This window comes from Pristiophorus japonicus, chromosome 3 (assembly GCF_044704955.1).
Source record: "Pristiophorus japonicus isolate sPriJap1 chromosome 3, sPriJap1.hap1, whole genome shotgun sequence".
Taxonomy (NCBI): Eukaryota; Metazoa; Chordata; class Chondrichthyes; family Pristiophoridae; genus Pristiophorus; species Pristiophorus japonicus.
Genome location: NC_091979.1, coordinates 330,808,929 through 330,833,218, shown reverse-complemented (window position 1 = coordinate 330,833,218; position 24,290 = coordinate 330,808,929). Strand labels below are relative to the sequence as shown.

Below are 24,290 nucleotides of genomic sequence, written 5' to 3'. Positions count from 1 at the left end.
ATTATGCCCCGTAGTTCTAATCTCCCCCATCAGTGGAAACACCCTCGCTGCATCCACCTTGTCAAGCCTCCCTCATAATCTTATACAGTTCAATAAGTTCACCTCTCATTCTTCTGAATTACAATGAGTAGAGGCCCAACCTACTCAACCTTTCCTCCTTAGTCAACCCTCTCATCTCCGGAATCAACCGAGTGAACCTTCTCTGAACTGCCCCAAAGCAAGTATATCTTTTCTTAAATATGGAAACCAAACTGCACGCAGTACTCCAGGTGCGGCCTCACTAATACCCTGTATAACTGTAGCAAGACTTCACTCCTTTTATACTCCATCCTCTTTGCAATAAAGGCCAAGATACCATTGACCTTCCTGATCACTTGCTGTACCTGAATAATTAACATCTTTGTGTTTCATGTACAAGTACCCCCAGGTCCCGCTGTACTGCAGCACTTTGCAATTTTTCTCCATTTAAATAATAACTTGCTCTTTGATTTTTTTTCTGCCAAAGTGCATGACCTCACACTTTCCAACATTATACTCCATCTGGCAAATTTTTGCCCACTCACTTTTAGCCTGTCTATGTCCTTTTGCAGATTTTTTGTGTCCTCCTCACACCTTTGTATTGTAAGTAAACTTGGCTACATTACACTCGGTCCCTTCATTCAAGTCATTAATATAGATTGTAAATAGTTGGGGTCCCAGCACTGATCCCTGCAGCAACCCACTAGTTATTGGTTGCCAACCAGAGAATGAACCATTTATCCCGACTCTCTGTTTTCTGTTAGTTAGCCAATCCTCTATCCATGCTAATATATTACCCCCAACCCCGGGGGGTTTTACCTTGTGCAGTAACCTTTTATGTAGCACCTTGGGAAATGTCTTCTGGAAGTCCAAATACACCACATCCACTGGTTCCCCTTTATCCACCCTGTTTGTTACATCCTCAAAGAATTCCAGCAAATTTGTCAAACATGACTTCCCTTCATAAATCCATGCTGACTCTGCCTGACTGAATTATCTTTTTCCAAATGTCCTGCTACTGCTTCTTTAATAATGGACTCCAACATCTTCCCAACCACAGATGTTAGGCTAACTGGTCTATAGTTTCCTGCTTTTTGTCTGCCTCCTTTTTAAAATAGGAGCGTTACATTTGCAGTTTTCCAATCTGCTGGGACCTCCCCAGAATCCAGGGAATTTTGGTAAATTACAACCAGTGCATCCACTATCCCTGCCGCTACTTCTCTTAAGACCCTAGGATGCAAGCCATCAGGTCCAGGGGATTTATCCACCTTTAGTCCCATTATCTTACTGAGTATCACCTCCTTAGTGATTGTGATTGTGTTAAGTTCCTCCCTCCCCCCCTATAGCCCCTAGACTATCCACGTTTGGTATATTTTTAGTCCTCTACTGTAAAGACTGATACAAAATATTTGTTCAGAGTTTCTGCCATCTCCATGTTCCCCATTACTAATTCCCTGGTCTCGTCCTCCAAGTGACCAACATTTACTTTAGCCACTCTTTTCCTTTTTATATACTTGTAGAAACTCTTGCTATCTGTTTTTATATTTCGTGCTAGATTACTTTCATAGTCTATCTTCCCTTTCTTAATCATTTTTTTAGTCATTCTTTGCTGGCTTTTAAAAGCTTCCCAATCTTCTGTCCTCCCACTAGTTTTGGCCACTTTGTGTGCCCTTGTTTTTAATTGGATCCCGTCCTTTATTTCTTTAGTTAGCCACGGATGGCTATCTTTTCTCTTACACCCTTTCCCCCTCACTGGAATATATTTTTCTTGAGAGTTGTGAAATATCTCCGTAAATGTACGCCACTGTTCCTACACTTTAATCTATTTTCTCAGTCCACTTTAGCCAACTCTGCCCTCATACCTTTGTAGTCTCCTTTATTTAAGCTTAGTATGATTTGTCAAACATGATTTCCCTTTAATAAATCCATGTTGACTCTGCCCAATCTTATTATTATTGTCTAAATGCCCCGTTACCACCTCCTTAATAATAGATTCTATCATTTCCCCTGTTCCTGATATTAGGCTAACTGGTCTATATTTCCTCATTTTCTCTCTCCCTCCTTTCTTAAATAGAATCATCGATGTTTACAGCACAGAAGGAGGCCATTTCAGCCCATGGTGTCCATGCTAGCCAACAAGTGTCTATCCAGCCTAATCCCACTTTCCAGCAACAGATCTGTATTCCTGCAGGTTACGGTACTTCAAACACACTTTCAGGCAGTAAGTTCCAGACCTCCATAACCCACTGCATGAAGAAATTTCCCCTCAAATCCCCTCTGAACCTTCTACTAATTACTTTAAATTTGTGTCCCCTGATTGTTGACCGCTCTGCTAAGGGAAATAGGTCCTTTCTATCCACTATATCTAGGCCCCTCATAATTTTATACACCTCAATGAGGTCTCCCCTCAGCCTCCTCTGTTCCAAGGAAAACAAACCCAGCATCTCCAATCTGTCTTCATAGCCAAGATTCTCCACTCCCGGCAACATCCTCGTAAATCTCCTCTGTACTCTCTCCAGTGCAATCATGTCCTTCCTGTAATGCGGTGACCAGAACTGCACGCAGTACTCCAGCTGTGGCCTAACCAGTGTTTCATTCAGTTCAAGCTTAACCTCCCTGCTCTTATATTCTATGCCTCGGTTAATAAAGGCAAACATTCCGTATGCTTTCTTAACCACCTTATCTCCCTGACCTGCTATCTTCAGGGATCTGTGGACATGCACTCCCAGGTCCATCTGTTCCTCTACACTTCTCAGTGTCCTACCATTTAATGTGTATTCCCTTTCCTTGTTAGCCCTCCCCACATGCATTACCTCACACTTCTCCGGATTGAATTCCATTTGCCACTGTTCTGCCCACCTGACCAGTTGATCGATATCTTCCTGCAGTCTGCAGCTTTCTTCTTTATTATCAAACACACGGCCTGTTTTTATATCATCTGCAAACTTCTTAATCATAGCACCTATATTTAAGTCTAGATCATTGATGTATACCACAAAAAGCAAATATTGGGGTTACATCAGCTACCCTCCAAATCATGGGAACTGTTCTAGAATCTATGGAATTTGAGAAGATGACAACCAATGTATCCACTGTTTCTAAAGCAACCTCTTTCAAACCCCTAGGATGTAGGCCACCAGGTCCAGGGGATTTATTGGTTTTCAGTCCCATTCATTATTCCAGTACTATTTTTTTTTACCAATACCAATATCTTTCAGTACCTCATTCTCACTAGACCCCTGATACTTCACTATTTCAGGGAGGTTTTTTGAGTCTTCTGTGAAGACAGGCACAAAGTAGTTGTTTAATTTATCTGTCTTTTCCTTATTCCCTATTATAATTTCTCCTGTCTCAGCCTGTAAGGCACCCAGACTTACTTTCTCTAATCTTTTCTTTTTTACATACCTATAAAAGCTTTCACCGTTTGTTTTTATGTCTAGTTTACTCTCAGATTCTATTCTCCCTTTATCAATTTCTTATTTCTCCTTTGCTGAATTCTAAAACCCTCCCAATCCTCAGGCTTACTGCTCTTTTTGGCTCCATTATTATGGTCACTCTTCCCTAAAGGCTCCTTTACTACAAGCTTATTAATGACCCTTTTCCCATTGCACAATACTAGGTCTAAAGCAGCCTGTTCCCCAGTTGGTTCCTCAACATACTGATCTGGAAAACTATCTTGTACACATGCCATGAAATCGTCCTCCACACTATTACTGCAGATTTGGTTTGCCCAGTCTATATATAGATTAATGATTTATACTCTGCCCTACTTTACAACTACTGTTTGGGGGGCCTGGTAAACAACTCCCACCCATGTTTTCTGCCCCTTGCTGTTTCTTAGCACCACCCAAACTGATCCTATTTCTTAGCTCAGAAAATCAAGATCTTTTCTCTCTCTCGTCTTTATCCCATCCTTTATTATCGGGGCTACCCCTTCTCCTTTTCCATTTAGCCTATCTCTTCTGAAAGTTAAGTATTCTGCAATATTTAGTTCCCAACCACGTTTTCTTAATGGCTATTAGATCAAATCTATTAATTTCATCTGTGCAGCAGTTCAAGAAGGCGACTCACCACCACCTTCTCAAGGGCAATTAGGGATGGGCAATAAATGCCGGCCTTGTCAGCAACGCCCACATCCCATGAACGAATTAAAAATACTTTGCGCACAGATATAGTGCCTTTAGATTTAACTTATTTCTAGTCTTCCCTGATGTCACCTCAGTCACTGAAGCTTTATTACCTTTGTTAATTTCTCTGTCCCTTCCTGACCCACTCGGCTTATTTTTACCCAAAACTCTGCTCTAGAGACTTGACATTTCTCTTGCTGCTTTTAAATTTACTCTTTCCTGAAACCTCTTCATTAGTTTAAAGCCCTGGCTACTGCCCTAGTCATTCGATTCGCCAGGACACTGGAGCCCATCCCAATGGAACAGTTCCCTCTTTCCCTAGTACTGGTGCCAGTGTCCCATGAACTGAAACTCCTTCCTCCCACACCATTCTTTGAGCCACGCATTTAAACCTTGAATATGTTTGTACCACTTTGCTCGTGGCTCGGGTAACAATGCAGGGATTATTATCTTTGAGGTTCTGCTTCTTATTTGGATCCTAGCTCCTCAAATGCCGTCAGCAGAACTCATTGGGGAAACTAAAACTTGGGGGCATAGTCTCAGAATAAAGGGTCACCCATTTAAAACTGAACTTCTTTTCTCGGTGGGTTGTAAATCTGTGGAATTCTCTGCCCCAGAGAGCTGTGGCAGCTGGGTCATTGAATATGTTGATGGTGGAGATAGAGAGATTTTTGAGCGATAAGGGAATAAAGGATTCTGGGCAGTGGGTAGGGAAGTGGAGCTGAGTGCACGATCAGATCAGCTATGATATTAAATGGCGGAGCAGGCTCGAGGGGCCAAGTGGCTTACTCCTGCTTCTATTTCTTATGTTTTTATTAATCTCATTCTTGGTTCTACCCACATCATCAGTTCCTACGTAGACAACTGGATCCTCCCTCTCCCATTTCAAGTTCTTCCCCAGCCACGAGGAGATATCCTGAACCCTGGCACCGGGCAGGAAACACAACGGTGATGTGGTTAGTTTGCACATCCTCCCTGCAGTCATTTTCCTCATGCATACAGGCACCATACCTGTTGGACAATGTCAAGGGCTGAGGCTCCTCCATCACTACATCCTGTGTCCCCATACCTACATATTGATTGGGCTAACCAAACTAGTAGCAATGCGGTGGAGGAGGATTTCCTGGAGTGTATTGGCGATTGTTTTCTAGACCAATATGTCGAGGAACCAACTCGGGAGCGAGCCATCCTAGACTGGGTGATGTGTAATGAGAAAGGACTAATTAGCAATCTTGTTGTGCGAGGCCCCTTGGGGAAGAGTGACCATAATGTGGTAGAATTCTTTATTAAACTGGAGAGTGATACAGTTAATTCAGAAACTAGGGTCCTGAACTTAAGGAAAGGTAACTTTGATGGTTTGAGGTGTGAATTGGCTAGAATAGACTGGCAAATGACACTTAAAAGATTGACGGTGGATAGGCAATGGCAAACATTTAAAAATCACATGGATGAACTTCAGCAATTGTACATCCCTGTCTGGAGTAAAAATAAAATGGGGAAGGTAGCTCAACCGTGGCCATCAAGGGAAATTAGGGATAGTGTTAAATCCAAAGAAGAGGCATACAAATTGGCCAGAAAAAGCAGCAAACCTGAGGACTGGGAGAAATTTAGAATTCAGCAGAGGACGACAAAGGGTTTAATTAAGAGGGGGAAAATAGAGTACGAGAAGAAGCTTGCCGGGAACATAAAAACTGACTGCAAAAGCTTCTATAGATATGTGAAGAGAACAAGCTTAGTGAAGACAAACGTAGGTCCCTTGCAGTCGGATTCAGGTGAATTTATGATGAGGAACAAAAAAATGGCAGATCAAATACCTTGGTTCTGTCTTCATGAAGGAAGACACAAATAACCTTCCGTAAGTACGAGGGTACCGAGGGTCTAGTGAGAAGGAGGAACTGAAGGATATCCTTATTAAGTGGGAAATTGTGTTTGGGAAATTGATGAGATTGAAGGCCGATAAATCCCCAGCCTGACAGTCTGCATCCCAGAGTGCTTAAGGAAGTGGCCCTAGAAATAGTGGATGCATTGGTGATCATTTTCCAACAGTCTACCAACTCTGGATCAGACCCTATGGACTGGAGGGTAGCTAATGTAACATCACTTTTTAAAAAAGGAGGGAGAGAGAAAACGGGTAATTATAGACCGGTTAGCCTGACATCAGTAGTGGGGAAAATGTTGGAATCAATTATTAAAAATGAAATAGCAGCGCATTTGGAAAGCAGTGACAGGATCGGTCCAAGTCAGCATGGATTTATGAAAGGGAAATCATGCTTGACAAATCTTCTGGAATTTTTTGAGGATGTAACGAGTAGAGTGGACAAGGGAGAACCAGTGGATTTGGTGTATTTGGACTTTCAAAATGCTTTTGACAAGGTCCCACACAAGAGATTGGTGTGCAAAATTAAAGCACATGGTATTGAGGGTAATTTACTGGCGTGGATAGAGAACTGTTTGGCAGACAGGAAGCAGAGAGTCGGGATAAACGGGTCCTTTTCAGAATGGCAGGCAGTGACTAGTGGAGTGCCACAGGGCTCAGTGCTGGGACCTCAGCTATTTACAATATACATTAATGATTTGGATGAAGGAATTGAGTGTAATATCTCCAAGTTTGCAATGACACTAAGCTGGGTGGCGGTGTGAGCTATGAGGAGGATGCTAAGAGGCTGCAGGGTGACTTGGACAGGTTAGGTGAGTGGGCAAATGCATGGCAGATGCAGTATAATGTGGATAAATGTGAGGTTATCCACATTGGGGGCAAAAACACAAAGGCAGAATATCATCTGAATGGCGGCAGATTAGGAACAGGGGAGGTGCAACGAGCCCTGGGTGTCATGGTACATCAGTCATTGAAAGTGGGCATGCAGGTACAGCAGGCGGTGAAGAAGGCAAATGGTATGTTGGCCTTCATAGCTAGGGGATTTGAGTATCGGAGCAGGGAGGTCTTACTGCAGTTGTACAGGGCCTTGGTGAGGCCCCACCTGGAATATTGTGTTCAGTTTTGCTCTCCTAATCTGAGGAAGGACATTCTTGCTATTGAGGGAGTGCAGCGAAGGTTCACCAGACTGATTCCCGGGATGGCTGGACTGACATATGAGGAGAGACTGGATCGACTGGTCCTGTATTCACTGGAGTTTAGAAGGATGAGAGGGGATCTCATAGAAACATATAAAATTCTGACGGGACTGGACAGGTTAGATGCGGGTAGAATGTTCCCGATGTTGGGGGAAGTCCAGAACCAGGGTACATTGTCTTCGGATAAGGGGTAAGCCATTTAGGACTGAGATGAGGAGAAACTTCTTCACTCAGAGAGTTGTTAACCTGTGGAATTCCCTGCCGCAGAGAGTTGTTGATGCCAGTTCATTGGATATATTCAAGAGGGAGTTAGATATGGCCCTTATGGCTAAAGGGATCAAGGGATATGGAGAGAAAGCAGGAAAGGGGTACTGAGGTGAATGATCAGCTATGATCTTATTGAATGGTGGTGCAGGCTTGAAGGGCTGAGTGGCCTACTCCAGCACCTATTTTCTATGTTCTATGCCTCCCGCCCCTGACCATTGAACAAACTCTCCGCCTCCCTGATGCCCTGCAATGTCTGCTCCTCGTACTCCAGTTCAACAACTCTGAACCAAAGTTCCTCGAGCTACAGACACTTACACCACACGTGGGCGCTCGGGATCGCCATGCTCCCCACAAACTCCCACATGCTGCAGTTATGACAAACCACCTGCCCTGCCATGTCTATCTAACCTTCTTTCTTCAACAACTCTTGGATACCAACGGCTCTAAGGAACCTTCTTCCCCTTCACTTCCCTCTGATCCCATCCCTTCTTCCAATCTTACCCCTGCCGTGTTTTCACAATCCCCTCTGACCTTCCCCTCTCTGACCCCGAACGATCAGTCCTCAACAAAGGCCTGAGCTTCATCCTCTTACGTCCCCACCTCGATGAATTTCGAGCTCGACACGATGCTGAGCTCTTCTTCTGCCTCCTTCGCCTCCGTGTCCACTTCTTCGGCCAGGAGTCTGCCCCCTGCACAGCTGACCCTTTCTCCCTTTTTCAGAATTCTCGCTCTACCTGGACCCCTCTCTCTGGCCTCTTGCCCTCTCTAAATCTCTTCATTGCAAACTGCCGATGGGACATCGGCCATCTCACTGCTCCCCTCACTCCCTCCAACCTTCCTCCCTCTGAACCTGCAGCACTCCGCTCACTCAGATCCAACCCCGACATTGTCATTAAACCTGTTGACAAGGGTGGCGCTGTTGTTATTTGGCAAAGCTACTTTCACCAACTCTCTGACACTTCCTCCTATCTCCCCCAGACCATGACCCCACCACCGAACATCAAGCCTTCATTTACCCGACCGTCACTGACCTCATCTCCTCTGGAGATCTTCCCTCCACAGCCACCAATCTCATAGATCCCCAACCCCACACAGCCCACTTCTCCCTCCTTCCCAAGATCCACAAACAGGACTGTCTTGGCAGACCCATCGTTTCAGCCTGTTCCTGCCCCACAGAACTTGTTTCTTCCTATCTTGATTCTATTTTTTCTCCCCTTGTCAGTGACTCTTCCGTTGCCGTCCGCCACTTTAACAGTTTCCTGGCCCCAACCGTCCCCTTTCCACTATGGATGTCCAATCCCTCTACACTTCCATCACCCACCAGGATGGCCTGAGGGCGCTCCGCTTCTTCCTCGAGCAGAAGCCCAACCCGTCCCCATCCCCCACCCTCCTCCGCCTGGCCAAACTTGTTCTCACATTGAACAACTTCTCCTTTAACTCCACTCATTTCCTCCTATTAAAGGTGTTGCTATGGGAACCCACATGGGTTCTAGCTATGCCTGAATTTTCGATAGGGAAATGTGGAACATTCTGTGTTCCAGTCCTACTCGGGTCCCTCTCTCACCTCTTTTTCCGGTACATTGATGACTGTATCGGTGCCGTTTCCTGCTCTCGCCCTGAACTTGAAAATTTCATTCACTTTGAATCCAATTTCCCCCCTTCCCTCACCTTCACATGGTCCATCTCTGACTCTCCCCTTCCCTTCCTCCACTTCTCCGTCTCCATTTCAGAGGATAGACTATTGACAAACATTCACGATAGGCCCACAGACTCCCAGTTACCTTGACTACACTTCCTCCCATCCCACATCCTGTAAGGATTCCATTCCATTCTCCCAGTTTCTCCGTCTCTGTCACATCTGCTCTGACGACGTCACCTTCCACACCAGTGCCTCTGAAATGTCTTCCTTTTTCCTCATCCGAGGATTCCCCTCCGCCATGGTTAACATGGCCCTCGACAGTGTCCGTTCTATGTCCCACACTTCTACTCTCACCCCTTCCCCTCCCTCAGAGTCACGATAGGTTTCCCCTTGTCCTCACCTTTCACCCCACCAGCCTCCGCCATTCCCACCACCTCCAGTGTGATCGCACCACCAATCACATCTTCCCTCCCAGCATTCCAAAGGGACCGCTCCCTCCGCGACATCCTGGTCCATTCCGCAGTCACCCCCAGCACCCCCTCCCCTTCCCAGGGCACCATTCCATGCAAGTGCAGGAGATGCAACACCTGCCCTTTTACTCCCTCCCTTCCCACTGTCCAGGGCCCCAAACACACCTTCCCGGTGAAACAGCGATTTACTTGTTCTTTGTTCAATGTAGTATTCTGTATTTGCTGCTCACGATGTGGTCTCCTCTATACTGGGGAGACCAAATGCAGCTTGGGTGAGCACTTGGCGGAGCACCTCCGTTCAGTCTGTAAGTGTGACCCTGAGCTTCCGGTCGCCTGTCACTTTAATTCTCCGCTCCCACTCTGCCCTCTCCGTCCTCGGCCTTCTACACTTTTCCAATGAAGCTCAACGCAATCTCAAGGAACAGCACCTCATCGTTCGCTCAGGCACTTTACAGCTTTCTGGATTCAGTCATTTCAGACAATAATCTCGGCCCATATTTTGTTCCCTTTCCTCCCTTTTTTGTTACAAACTTCTCCCGGTTTCCATGGCAGCTGGTAATTATTCAGGCATTCTCACCCTATCTGGACTCATATTTTGTTTCCTAACTTGTGCCATTACTAGATCAGTTTGGTCCATCATCGCTTCTGCCTCCCCTCCCCTTCCCCCCCTCCCCTTCTCCCCCCTTCCCCTCCTCCCCTCCCCTCCCCTTCCCCCCCATTCCACCCCCTCCCCTTCCGCCCCCTTCCCCTTCCCCCGCCTTCCCCTTCCCTCCTCCCCTTCCGTCCCCTTCAACTTCCCCCATCCCCTCCCCCCCTCCCTCCCCTCCCCTTCAACTTCCCCCATCCCCTCCCCCCCTCCCTCCCCTCCCCTCCCCTCCCCCTCCTAGGTCCCCAGCACTTCCTTCAGAATCTGTTACATTTGAAACTTTTGCCAGTTCTGACGACGGGTCATAGACCCAAAACGTTGGCTCTGCTTCTCTCCACTGATGCTGCCCGACCCACTGAGATTTCCAGCTTTTTCTGTTTTTATTTGATTAGTCAATTCATTATTTTTTATTATTTTAGTTTTATTACTGAATTATTTTATCTAGTTTAGTTACTAATTAAATATAGTTATAAATTAGATTTATACAGTACTGGATGAGCAGAAATTTTCTCCAAATATTGGGATGACGGAAGCCATTATCTTTGGTCCCCGCCATGAACTGTGTTCCCGAACCACTGACTCCATCCCTCTCCCTAACCACTGACTCCATCCCTCTCCCGAACCACTGACTCCATCCCTCTCCCGAACCACTGACTCCATCCCTCTCCCTAACCACTGACTCCATTCCTCTCCCTAACCACTGACTCCATCCCTCTCCCTAACCACTGACTCCATCCCTCTCCCGAACCACTGACTCCATCCCTCTCCCTAACCACTGACTCCATCCCTCTCCCTAACCACTGACTCCATCCCTCTCCCAACCACTGACTCCATCCCTCTCCCTAACCACTGACTCCATCCCTCTCCCTAACCACTGACTCCATCCCTCTCCCTAACCACTGACTCCATCCCTCTCCCTAACCACTGACTCCATCCCTCTCCCTAACCACTGACTCCATCCCTCTCCCCAACCACTGACTCCATTCCTCTCCCGAACATCAATCGGAGAGTGAACAAGACTGTTCGCAACCTCGGTGTCACATTTGACCCTGAAATGAGTTGAGCCACATATTCGCGGCATAACTAAAACCGCCTTTTTCCACCTCCGTAACATCGCCCACTTCAGCACCTGCTTCAGCTCTTCAGCTGCTGAAACCCTCATCCACGTCTTTGTTACCTCCAGACTTGACTACTCCAACTCATTCCTGGCTGGCCTCCTACATTCTACACTCACTCCTGGCCTCACCCATTCTACACTCACTCCTGGCCTCACCCATTCTACACTCACTCCTGGCCTCACACATTCTACACTCACTCCTGGCCTCACCCATTCTACACTCACTCCTGGCCTCACCCATTCTACACTCACTCTTGGCCTCACACATTCTACACTCCACTCCTGGCCTCACCCATTCTACACTCACTCCTGGCCTCCTACATTCTCCACTCACTCCTGGCCTCATCCATTCTACACTCACTCCTGGCCTCACACATTCTACACTCACTCCTGGCCTCACACATTCTACACTCACTCCTGGCCTCACACATTCTACACTCACTCCTGGCCTCACCCATTCTACACTCACTCCAGGCCTCACACATTCTACACTCACTCCTGGCCTCACACATTCTACACTCACTCCTGGCCTCCTACATTCTCCACTCACTCCTGGCCTCATCCATTCTACACTCACTCCTGGCCTCACACATTCTACACTCACTCCTGGCCTCACACATTCTACACTCACTCCTGGCCTCACACATTCTACACTCACTCCTGGCCTCACACATTCTACACTCACTCCTGGCCTCACACATTCTACACTCACTCCTGGCCTCACCCATTCTACACTCACTCCAGGCCTCACACATTCTACACTCACTCCTGGCCTCACACATTCTACACTCACTCCTGGCCTCCTACATTCTCCACTCACTCCTGGCCTCATCCATTCTACACTCACTCCTGGCCTCACACATTCTACACTCACTCCTGGCCTCACACATTCTACACTCACTCCTGGCCTCACACATTCTACACTCACTCCTGGCCTCACACATTCTACACTCACTCCTGGCCTCACACATTCTACACTCACTCCTGGCCTCACACATTCTACACTCACTCCAGGCCTCACACATTCTACACTCACTCCTGGCCTCACACATTCTACACTCACTCCTGGCCTCACACATTCTACACTCACTCCTGGCCTCACACATTCTACACTCACTCCTGGCCTCCTACATTCTACACTCACTCCTGGCCTCACACATTCTACACTCACTCCTGGTCTCACCCATTCTACACTCACTCCTGGCCTCACACATTCTACACTCACTCCTGGCCTCACACATTCTACACTCACTCCTGGCCTCACACATTCTACACTCACTCCAGGCCTCACACATTCTACACTCACTCCTGGCCTCACACATTCTACACTCACTCCTGGCCTCACACATTCTACACTCACTCCTGGCCTCACACATTCTACACTCACTCCTGGCCTCACACATTCTACACTCACTCCTGGCCTCCTACATTCTACACTCACTCCTGGCCTCACACATTCTACACTCACTCCTGGCCTCACCCATTCTACACTCACTCCTGGCCTCACACATTCTACACTCACTCCTGGCCTCACACATTCTACACTCACTCCTGGCCTCCTACATTCTACACTCACTCCTGGCCTCACACATTCTACACTCACTCCTGGCCTCACACATTCTACACTCACTCCTGGCCTCACACATTCTACACTCACTCCTGGCCTCCTACATTCTACACTCACTCCTGGCCTCACACATTCTACACTATGTTAACTTGAGATCATCCAAAACTCGGCAGTTTGTGCCCTAACTCGCACCAAGTCCCGATCACCCACCACCCCTGCGCTCACTGACCTACATTGGCTCCTGGTTAAACAACGCCTCGATTTCAAAATTCTCCTCCCTGTTTACAAATCCCTCTTTTTCAGCCTCACAACCCCACGAGACGTCTGCGCTCCTCAAATTCTGCCCTCTTGACCATCCTGGATTATAATCGCTCCACCAGCGGTGGCCGTGCCTTGAGCTGCCTGGGCCCCAAGCTCGGGAACTCCCTCCCTGAACCTCTCCCTCTCTTTCCTCCTTTAAGACGCTCCTTGTCACCCGCCTCTTTAACCAAGCTTTTGGTCACCTGCCTTCATTGCTCCTTTTGTGTCTGGGTGTTAAATGTATGTGTTTGTGACGCAGCTGTTAAGCTCACCAACCAATCAGCGTCCTGCAGCCCCGTGACGTCACTGCCCCTCAGCAGAGTCTGCCCCAAGATGGCGGCCGTTGCCGGGGCCTGTCACCGGGAGAAAGCCCCGCAGCTGCCACCCGGGGCAAACGCTGGAGCCGCAGGTTCTTGTTCGGGGCTTGAGGCTTACCCCGGGTGTTTAGAAAGCCTCCCCACCGCGACTTCCTCCTCCTCCCCGCTCCGGAACCTTCTCTCCGCCGCCGGCCGTTGGGCGGCGCCGCTCGAGGGACACGTGACCCGGGCCCACGGCCTGATTGGCAGGAGTTTCCGACCAATGGGGAGCGAGATCACGGGAACAGTGGGCGAGCGACCGAGGGTGACCCGCGCTGGAACGTGTGACGTGATGAAAAGTGCAGGCGTCATGACATCAACGCAACTTGGCTCTCCTGAGTGAGGGAGGCTGGGGGTCAAGGTTGACGACATTGTGTGCTGACCGTTGACCTCCCCAGTGCAGACCAGGATATGTTGCACACTCCAGCTGCTCACTGTGGGGGTTGTCAGCTGATCCCAGCCTGGGCTGCAGTTTGGGAGACTGCAGTTAGCCTCAGTGCCCTGGGCTCCTGCTACTGATCACTGTCCACTCACCCCAGCAGCAAAGGCCAAGTCTACAAAGGGGGGTTTTTGGACTGTGATGCCCCCACGGTTGACTAGGCTGCTAACAATCACTGCATACGCTCACACATTGGCCCTTTGGACAGACATTAGAAGGCAACCCATGACTGGAACTCTTCACTGCAGAGGAATAGTAGGATATGTTGATAGGGTGGGAGGAGGGTTGTGTGAAGTTTAAAGCACAAAATAGACCAGTTTGGCCAAATGACATGTTTCTGTGTGGTACATTCTATATAATAGCATGAACGGTCAAATCAAGGTAATCAGCAACAACAAAAACTTGTATTTAGATAACGCCTTTAATGTGTAAAACGTCCCAAGGAATTTCACAGAGTGTTATAAGACAAAAACTTGACACCAAACCACATAAGTAGATATTAGGACAGGTGACAAAGACATAGGTTTTCAGGACCGTCTTAAAAGGAGGAATGAGAGGCGGAGAAGTTTAGGGAGCGAATTTTAGAGCTTAGAGCCGAAGCAACAGAAGGTTAAGCGATTAGCATCAGGGATGCTCAAGCAGTCAGAATTAGAGGAGCGCAGATATCTCATGGGTTGTGAGGCTGGAGGAGATTACAGAGATAGGGAGGGGAGAGGCCATGGAGGGATTTGAAAACAAGGATGATAATTTTGAAATCGAGGCGTTGCTTAACCGGGAGGAATGTAGGTCAGCGAGCACAACAGTTTGAAAGATTAAACAGTAGTACAAAATTTATAAAACATTCATCCGTTCCACAATCATGGTGCCCCAGCCATCTGCAGGGCCCTGCGCTACAGAACAGTGTGAGCTCGCCGGTGTCTCAGCAGGTTATTGGAGCTTTTCTCGTCCTTCCCACAGTCAGGACATTTAAAAGGTCTCTCGTCAGTGTGAGCTCGCCGGTGTCTCAGCAGGGTGGATAACAGAGTGAATCGTTTTGAACACAGGGAGCAGTGTGATAGATTCCTGTGTCTGCTAAAGCTCTTCCCTCAGTCAGAACACTTACATGATCTCTCAACAGTGTGAAGGCACTGGTGTGCTCGCAGGTTGGATGGATCACTGAAAACCTTCTCACTCACGCAGCAGGTGAACGATCTTTCTCTGGTGTCTGTTCAGCTGCCAGAAGCTTTTAAAGTCCTTCCCACAGTCGGAACATCGCGATGGCCACTCGCCAGTGTGATCAAGCTTATGCGCCCGCAGGTTGGGTGAATGGATGAATCTCTCCCGCACACGGGGCAGGTAAATGGCCTCTCCCCAGTGTGAACTCACTGGTGCTTCAGCAGGTGGGACGTATGAGCGAATCCCTTCCTGCATACGGAGCAAACGAACGGCCTCATGACCCGGCACATCCCTCACTCTACTACTACTGTCAAGCCAGGAGGAGCAGCATGAGGTGCCATCCTGGTGAAGCTACAACACAGGACTATGTGCATGTTAAACAGTGGAAGCAGCATGCTATAGAGAGAGCTAAGCATAAGAAAATAGAATATAAGAATTAGGAGCAGAAATAGAAGGACAACTGCTAAAAATGGCCAAAAGGAAAAAAAATAACCATGGAAACAGTCTGAGCAGTTCCGCAGCAACATGAATGGCCAAATGGGAAGCGATGTGCTTTTAAACCTCACACACTATTTACATATAAAGTACATCTCTAATTATCAATAACAAGCTGCAATATCACTTATTGGAATATGATTGTTTGAGTAAATAAGAGTTTAGTTAATGAACTACCTGCATTTATTTTACAAATATAGTATTTTCTTACTTTCAACAAACCCTTTGAAGTTTCCTTTTGCCTTTTACTCTGTGTTGGGTGTTTTTAGACTTTCGGTCCCTGCCCACAACCAGTGCATTCTCAGCTGAGAGAAAAGGTGGCCCACTTGCTCCCAGATCTCTGACTGTGACCCGTGGTATCTCACCCTCCACATTTACTGCCTAGTGGGACATGCTCATTTTCTGTTGACCCCTCCTCCTTCCCGACAGTCCAGTGGAGATTGCGGACTTGCTGTGTGAGGGACAATGGGCACAAACCCACATCCCACCATTCTGTGCTGCCATTTGTTGAACTGGCAGCTGTGCCAGTGTCCGTTAATTATTTATTACGTTCGTTAGGTTTGTGAAGCAGGAACTGTGTCCACAAAGAGCGACTTGTGCTTCAAAATACTCAAGCTGCTCTGCCAAAGAGCCCCGTAGACATTCAGTACAACAGATAATCGATCGATCGATCATTTCATTCATTTAGTGACGGAAGATTTTACTATTTCAGGCCACATTTTGTGTATTTAAGATAGTATCTGGCTTTATGTTTATAAATTATTGGGAGGGTAGAAATGGTGTGATGCTCAACAATAAGAGTGGGACCGTTTCAAATTTACCAATTTAGCACTTTGTTCTCACCAACATGCGCAGTCCCTTTAAATCTGCTGCACGGTTTCTCTTCCAGCGGCGGGAGCTGGTGACCCTGTCCCTTTAAATCTGCTGCACCGTGTCCCTTCCAGCGGTGGGAGCTGGTGACCCTGTCCCTTTAAATCTGCTGCACAGTGTCTCTTCCAGCAGTGGGAGCCGGTGACCCTGTCCCTTTAAATCTGCTGCACGGTTTCTCTTCCAGCGGCGGGAACTGGTGACGTGGTCCCTTTAAATCTGCTGCACAGTGTCTCTTCCAGCGGCGGGAGCCGGTGACCCTGTCCCTTTAAATCTGCTGCACCGTGTCCCTTCCACCGGCGGGAGCTGGTGACGTGGTCCCTTTAAATCTGCTGCACAGTGTCTCTTCCAGCGGCGGGAACTGGTGGGACCCCGCGATTGGTGCGTGACCGTGCGGCCGCCCACCTTAGGGGGGGGAACATTGGTGGGCGGCCCTCAACAGCTCAGCAAAACTTGTTCAGTGGCCCTCCAGCCCAAATAATGGCCCACCCCTGCACTAAACCATCTTTAATGGTCTTCTGCCTCCTGACGTAGCTGGAAAAGCTTTTGCAATGATTACCATAATTGAGCACTCTCTTCTTTTCCAAAGATCTCTTAGATTCTCCAATGGCTGCTTTTGTCTCCTACAGTTGGGGGCGATATTTCTCTCTATTCTTCTGTAAACTGAATTGATCTGGATCTGAACTGGGTTCAATGTGAAACAGTTTGGGGAATCAGGCAGCATTCCCCCTCGGCCTACGCTGGCCGGTAGAACCCCTGATGGTTCCTTAGTATAGAATCATAGAATGTTACAGCACAGAAGGAGGCTATTCGGCCCGTTGAGCCTTTGGCAGCCCTCTGCAAGAGCACTATCCCCGGAACCATGCAAATGTTTTTCCGACAGTTACTTATCCAATTCCTTTTTGAAATCTGTGATTGAGTCTGCCTCCATCACCTTTCCACGCAGTGCATTCCAAATCTTAACCAATAAGGATTCCTCTGGTACCTCGCCATATACAGGTATTTGTCCGGATACCGAAACCCAGCTTTCTTACAGCCCACTCCTGACGGCCCCACTTCCTGAGCCTATAACCCCAGCAGGGTCAGTGGTGGGCTTCCACAGTAGGAGTAAACCCAATTGTCATTGAACATGGTTCAGTCCTAGATATGATTAACAGCAGCAATAACAGCAGATTCCAACCCCTGCAATCACTTGTGAACTCGCTGGTGTCTCAGCAAGTTGTACGGATGAGTGAATCCCTTCCCACACACTGAGCAGGTGAACGGCCTCTCCCCAGTGTGAGTGTGCTGGTGTCTCAGAAGTTGGGAGTTACTGTTGAATCCCTTCCCACACAAGGAGCAGGTGAACGGCCACTCCCCAGTGTGAGTGCGCTGGTGTGCCAGCAGAACCCTTTTGCTTTTAAAGCTCTTCTCACAGTTAGAACATTTAAAAGGTCTCTTATCAGTGTGAACAAGTTGATGTTCCGTGAGGCTGGACGAACAAGCAAATTTCTTCTCACACACGGAGCAGGTGAATGCCCTCTCCTCAGAGTGAAGTCGTTGGTGTATCTGAAGATGAGATGAACAAGTGAATCCCTTCCCACACTCGGAGCAGGTGAATGGCCTCTCCTCAGCATGAACTCGCTGGTGTATCAGCAAAACCGTTTTGCTTTTAAATCTCATCTCACAGTCAGAACATTTAAAAGGTCTCACATTGGTGTGAACCAGTTGGTGTCTCAGCAGGTTGGTTGAATTTGTGAATCCCTTCCCACACTCAGAGCAGGTGAATGGCCTCTCCCCAGTGTGAGCCCGCTGGTGTGTCAGCAGGTTGGTTGAATTTGTGAATCGCTTCCCACACTCAGAGCAGGTGAACGGTCTCTCCGCAGAATGAAGTCGCTGGTGTATCAGTAGATTCTTTTTACTTTTGAAGCTATTCTCACAGTCAGAACATTTAAAAGGTCTCATGTTGGTGTGAACAAGCTGGTGTCTCAGCAACTGGGATGAACAACTGAATCCCTTCCCACACTTGGAGCAGATGAACGGCCTCTCCCCAGTATGAACTCGCTCATGTGTAACCAGATGGTTTTTGCTTTTAAAGCTCTTCTCACAGTCAGAAAATTTAAAAGGTCTCAATTTTGTGTGAACAAGTTGGTGTCTCCATCGGAGAGATGAAGAAATGAATCCCTTCCCACACTCGGAGCAGGTGAACGGCCTCTCCCCAGTGTGAACTCGCTGGTGTGTCAGCAGGTCACATGACTGAGTGAATCCCTTCCCACACTCAGAGCAATTGAACGGCCTCTCCCCAGTGTGATTATGTCGATGAGTTTCCAGCTCAGATGGGAAAATGAATCCTTTCTCACAGTCCCCACATTTCCATGGTTTCTCCCCAGTGTGACTGCGTTTGTGTTTGGCCAGGCCACAGGATCGGCTGAATCCTTGTGCACACACACAACACGTGTACGGTTTCTCCCCTCTGTCAACACTGCTTTTTGCTTCCATGTTCTATTTGATGTATTCAGGTCCCGATGAATAGACTGACTGTGTCAGATCTTGATGTGATGTTGGTGTTAAATTTCCCATCTATAAATCCTCCCTTTCTAATATCCTGTAAAATAAATATAAAAGAGGTAAAAGGGAGTGTGAGAGAGAACCCACAAAAACACAAAGGCAGGTTGTAAAATTGAGCTTAATCAATCAGGGAATTTCTGGGACAGGGTCTAGAAATATAGTAACCATGAAAGCTGCTGGATTGTCATTAAAATCTCACTAATGTTTCTCAGCGATATGGGGATCGGTTGGGAAAGTCCAGTTCAGGTCGAAGATCAGCCATGGTCTTATTGACTGGTGGAGCAGGCTCGAAGGGCCAGATGGCTGACTCCTGCTCCTAATTCTTATGTGGGAAATCAGGGACGCCACCCTGAAGGAAAAGGGCAGCAGGCGCATGGGAACACCATCATCTGCAAGTTCCCCTCCAAGTCACACACCATCCTTACTTGGTCATACATCGCCGTTCCTTCATCGTCAAAATCCTGGAACTCCCTCCCTAACAGTACTGTGGGAGCACTTTCACCACACGGACTGCAGCGGTTCAAGTCGGCAGCTCACCAGCATCTTCTCAAGTGTAATTAGGAACGGACAATAAATGCTGGCCTTGCCAGCGACGGCCACATCCCGGAACAAATAAAAAATCTGTATATGTAAAATGGATTAGAACATAAGAAATAGGAGCAGGAGTGGGTCATTTGGCCCCTCGAGCCTGCTCCGCCATTCCATTTCATGGCTGATCTGATCATTGATTCAGCTCCACTTCCCTGCCCCGGTCCCCATAACACTTTATTCCCTTATCACTCAAAAATCTGTCTGTCTCTGCCTTAAATATATTCAATGACCCAGCCTCCAGAGCTCTCTGGGGCAGAGAATTCCACAGATTTACAACCCTCCGAGAGAAGATAACTGGGCGTTTAACTGGGCGGCCCCCTATTCTGAGACTGTGGCCCCTAGTTTTAGTCCCCGGTGAGTGGAAACATCCTCTCTGCCTTCACCTTGTTGAGCCTCTCCAGAAATACTTGTTCCTAAAACAATTGTGTGACATTGTGCGGACAGGGTGTGTTTAACAATGTAACCTCCCCCAGAACCGACCTCCATTGACAGCCCCACATGGGCAATTGTTGGGCCCAGCACCGGGGGCGGGACACAGCGGCCCCCTCCTCCTCCACTCCCATTCAAACACACACAGGGGGGAGCCCAGGGAGCCCCCCCCGGGACCCAGCAGCCCCCTCCTCCACTCCCATTCAAACACACACAGGGGGGGCCAGGGAGCCCAGGGAGCCCCCCCCCGGGACACAGCGGCCCCCTCCTCCACTCCCATTCAAACACACACAGGGGGGAGGCCAGGGAGCCCCCCCCGGGACACAGCGGCCCCCTCCTCCTCCACTCCCATTCAAACACACACAGGGGGGAGGCCAGGGAGCCCCCCCGGGACCCAGCAGCCCCCTCCTCCACTCCCATTCAAACACACACAGGGGGGAGGCCAGGGAGCCCCCCCCGGGACCCAGCAGCCCCCTCCTCCACTCCCATTCAAACACACACAGGGGGGAGGCCAGGGAGCCCCCCCCGGGACACAGCGGCCCCCTCCTCCTCCACTCCCATTCAAACACACACAGGGGGGAGGCCAGGGAGCCCCCCCCGGGACCCAGCAGCCCCCTCCTCCACTCCCATTCAAACACACACAGGGGGGAGGCCAGGGAGCCCCCCCCCGGGACCCAGCAGCCCCCTCCTCCTCCACTCCCATTCAAACACACACAGGGGGGAGCCCAGGGAGCCCCCCCCGGGACACAGCGGCCCCCTCCTCCTCCACTCCCATTCAAACACACACAGGGGGGAGCCCAGGGAGCCCCCCCCCGGACCCAGCGGCCCCCTCCTCCTCCACTCCCATTCAAACACACACAGGGGGGGCCAGGGAGCCCCCCCCCGGGACACAGCAGCCCCCTCCTCCTCCACTCCCATTCAAACACACACAGGAGGGAGGCCAGGGAGCCCCCCCCCCGGGACACAGCAGCCCCCTCCTCCACTCCCACTCAAACACACACAGGGGGGGCCAGGGAGCCCAGGGAGCCCCCCCCGGGACACAGCAGCCCCCTCCTCCTCCACTCCCATTCAAACACACACAGGGGGGGCCAGGGAGCCCAGGGAGCCCCCCCCGGGACACAGCGGCCCCCTCCTCCTCCACTCCCACTCAAACACACACAGGGGGGGCCAGGGAGGCCAGGGAGCCCCCCCCGGGACACAGCGGCCTCCTCCTCCACTCCCACTCAAACACACACAGGGGGGGCCAGGGAGGCCAGGGAGCCCCCCCCCCGGGACACAGCGGCCGCGATTGCTGGATCAATGCAAGGTGTGGGGGGGGGGGGGGAGGCTCTCGCTGCCCCCGGGCCCCCGGGCCCCCGGGCGGGCGGGGTTTCCTGGGCCTGGGGCCTGGGGCCTGGGACCCACACTGCGTGTTGCTGAGGCCGCGCTCGCCCCGCTCAGTCTCCGGGAACCACACTGCGCATGCTCCGGTCTCCGTGCCTGCGCGTTGCGCCCCCACTGATGGAGATAGGGCCTATTCAACCACGCGGCGCCCTCTGGGTAAGGGCATCCACCATAATCGCTATTTGCTCTGGCAACACTGAAGGAAATTAATTTGGAGCGGAGACACGTTGTGTAATCGGGAGCAAACGCTCCTGCACAGCCCAGACATCACTTGTTTCCCACTTGACATGAAATGAATATATTCATTGTAACAATTGATTTGATTTGAAATAGTTTAGTTTATATATTGAACCATGTTTCTCTAATTGTATTTCCCAACTCAGATTCATGGCCTTATTTGTTTTCTTCCTCTGAGCTAGCCAGGTGCTGAAAAGATCATTAATTTCCCTCTTTCCATGTCACTGTTAGTTAAAGGTACATAGATTGATTGCAGAAAACAGTGACTGGGGCCGAACCCCCCTCGTTCCCCTCCATCATGCAGCACCTTCAGTATAGACCCACAAGCTCAGAATTACCATTTGGCAAGGTACTGGAGGGCAAACAGTGACTGGGGCCGAACACCAGCATCACGCAGCAAGTTCAGGCGTGAAATGGAGAAATATCCGAGAATGCGATGAATCTGGATTTTAAACAACGAGGTGTGACCAGGAGGGAGAGTGTGTTGGACAGGGGATTTACAACTTAGGGAGAGGCAAGATTGTTCCAGAGAAACTTGCTTTCCCTGTTCACACAGGTCCCAGATCCCCTGTAGAGGACGCTGCACAAAATGGCTTTTTAATCACAGCAAGTTCCAGTGCAAATCCCCACAGAAAATGTGTGGGCAAGTGCAAGTGTTGACTGCAAAATCTGGCCCATTGTCAAGTATTTCTCAAAACAAGGAAGCAAATCACGGTGCAATATATGCAAACAAATATTTTGCTGACGATTTAGTGCCCTATTGATGAGATTATGAAGCTTCTTTGGCCCACCTTTTGCAAGAGTTTAGCTATAATCTGTTTGTAACAACAACAACTTGTATTTATATAGCGCCTTTAACATAGTGAAACATCCCAAGGCGCTTCACAGAAGTGTTGAGAAAAAAAATTGACACTGAGCCACATAAATGGAAATTAGCGCAGGTGTCCAAAAGCTTGGTCAAAGAGGTATGTTTTAAGGAGCATCTTGAAGGAGGAAAGAGAGGTAGAGACATTTAGGCAGAACGATCCAGAGCTTGGGGCTGAGGCAACAGAGGGCATGGCCACGGCCACCAATGGTGGAGTGATTATAATTAGGGATGCTCAAGAGGGTAGAATTAGAGGAGCACAGATATCTCGGGGGGTTGTGGAAGCCAATGTTGGTCAATGAGTACAGGGGTGATGGGTGAGCGGGACGTGTGTGAGTTAGCCGAGTTTTGAATCACCTCTAGTTTACGTAGGATAGAATGTGGGAGGCCAGCCAGGAGCGCATTGGAAATGTCATGTCTCGAGGTAACAAAGGCATGGATGAGGGCTTCAATAGCGGATGAGCTGAGGCAAGGGTGGAAACGGGCAATGTTACAGAGGTGGAAATAGTCAATCTTAGTTATGCTGTGGATATGTGGTAAAAATTTCATTTCAGAGTCAAATCTGACAACAAGGTTGCGAGCAGTCTGGTTCAGCCTCAGACAGAAGTTAAGGAAAGGGATGGAGTCAGTGGCTAGGGAACGGAGTTTGTGGCAGGGACCAATAACAATTGCTTCGATCTTCCCAATATGCAATGGGATATTGGACAAGCAGTCAGACAATTTAGAGAGCATGGAAGGGTCGAGAGAAGTGGTAGTGAGGTAGAACTGGACGTCATCAGCGTACATGTGGAAACTGACACTATGTTTTTGGATGATTTTGCTAAAGGGCAACATGTACATGAGAAATAGGAGGGGGCCAAGGATAGATCTTTGGAGCACACCAGAAGTAACGATGCGGGCGTGGGAAGAGAAGCCATTGCAGGTGATTCTCTGGCTACGATTAGATAGATAAGAATGGAACCAGGCGAGTACAGTCCCACCCAGCTGGACGATGGTGGAGAGGCGTTGGAGGAGGATGGAGTGGTCAACTGTGTCAAAGGTTGCAGATAAGTTAATAAGGATGAGGAGAGATAGTTTACCTTTGTCACAGTCACAAAGGATGTCATTTGTGACTTTGATGAGAGCTGTTTCGGTCCCTGTGGCAGGGGCGGGAACCGGATTGGAGGGATTCAATCATGGAATTCCGGGAAAGATGGGCACGGATTTTGGAGGCGACAACATGTTCAAGGACTTTGGAGAGGAAAGGGGAAGTTGAGCATTGTTTTTTTGAGGAGAGGGGTGATGACAGCAGATTTGAGGGAGAAGGGGACAGTACCTGAGGAGAGAGAATGTGAACTAACATGGGAGCCAGAAAAGGAAGTTGGGTGGTCAGCAGTTTGGTGGGAATAGGGTCAAGGGAGCAGGAAGTGGGCCTCCTGTGTTCGGAAAGGTCATGAGGGGAGATCGGAGTGAAACTGGAGAAAGATGTGAGGTCAGGTCTAGGGCAGGGGAGATCCTTCGAGGAATTTGGCCCAATGGGCTAGGGGAAGGAAGGGAAGAGACAGAGGCGGCCGAACGGATGGTCTCAATCTTAGAGACAAAGAAGATGAGGGTGAAGACTGGGGAGAGGGGTTTAAAAAGGTGGTGAGCAGTGGAGAATCGAAGCTGGGGTTTATCTTTACATTCCAGAATGATTCTGGAATATGTGCCAAAACATAGTGATG

At 49.0% G+C, this 24,290-nt stretch overlaps 1 protein-coding gene across 3 annotated transcripts in view; it reads right to left on the bottom strand.

Annotated features, from left to right (window-relative positions):
• LOC139260396 (zinc finger protein 271-like) overlaps positions 1–20,491 on the bottom strand; it is a 30,502-nt gene extending 10,011 nt beyond the window's left edge. Inside the window, exons 1-3 of one of the 3 annotated variants that reach the window (XR_011592794.1) lie at positions 19,508–20,491; positions 16,512–19,119; positions 14,442–15,422 (exon numbers count right to left, since the gene is read on the bottom strand). Coding sequence is in view for 1 of the 3 variants with exons in the window: in XM_070876962.1 (XP_070733063.1) it covers positions 17,724–19,013 (1,290 nt within the window). In the remaining 2 variants the exon portion in view is untranslated. Of the gene's footprint in view, positions 1–14,441; positions 19,120–19,507 lie in introns of those variants that run through there. The other 2 variants (XR_011592793.1, XM_070876962.1) reach the window with 2 other exon arrangements.
• Between the last annotated feature and the right edge of the window lie 3,799 nt (positions 20,492–24,290).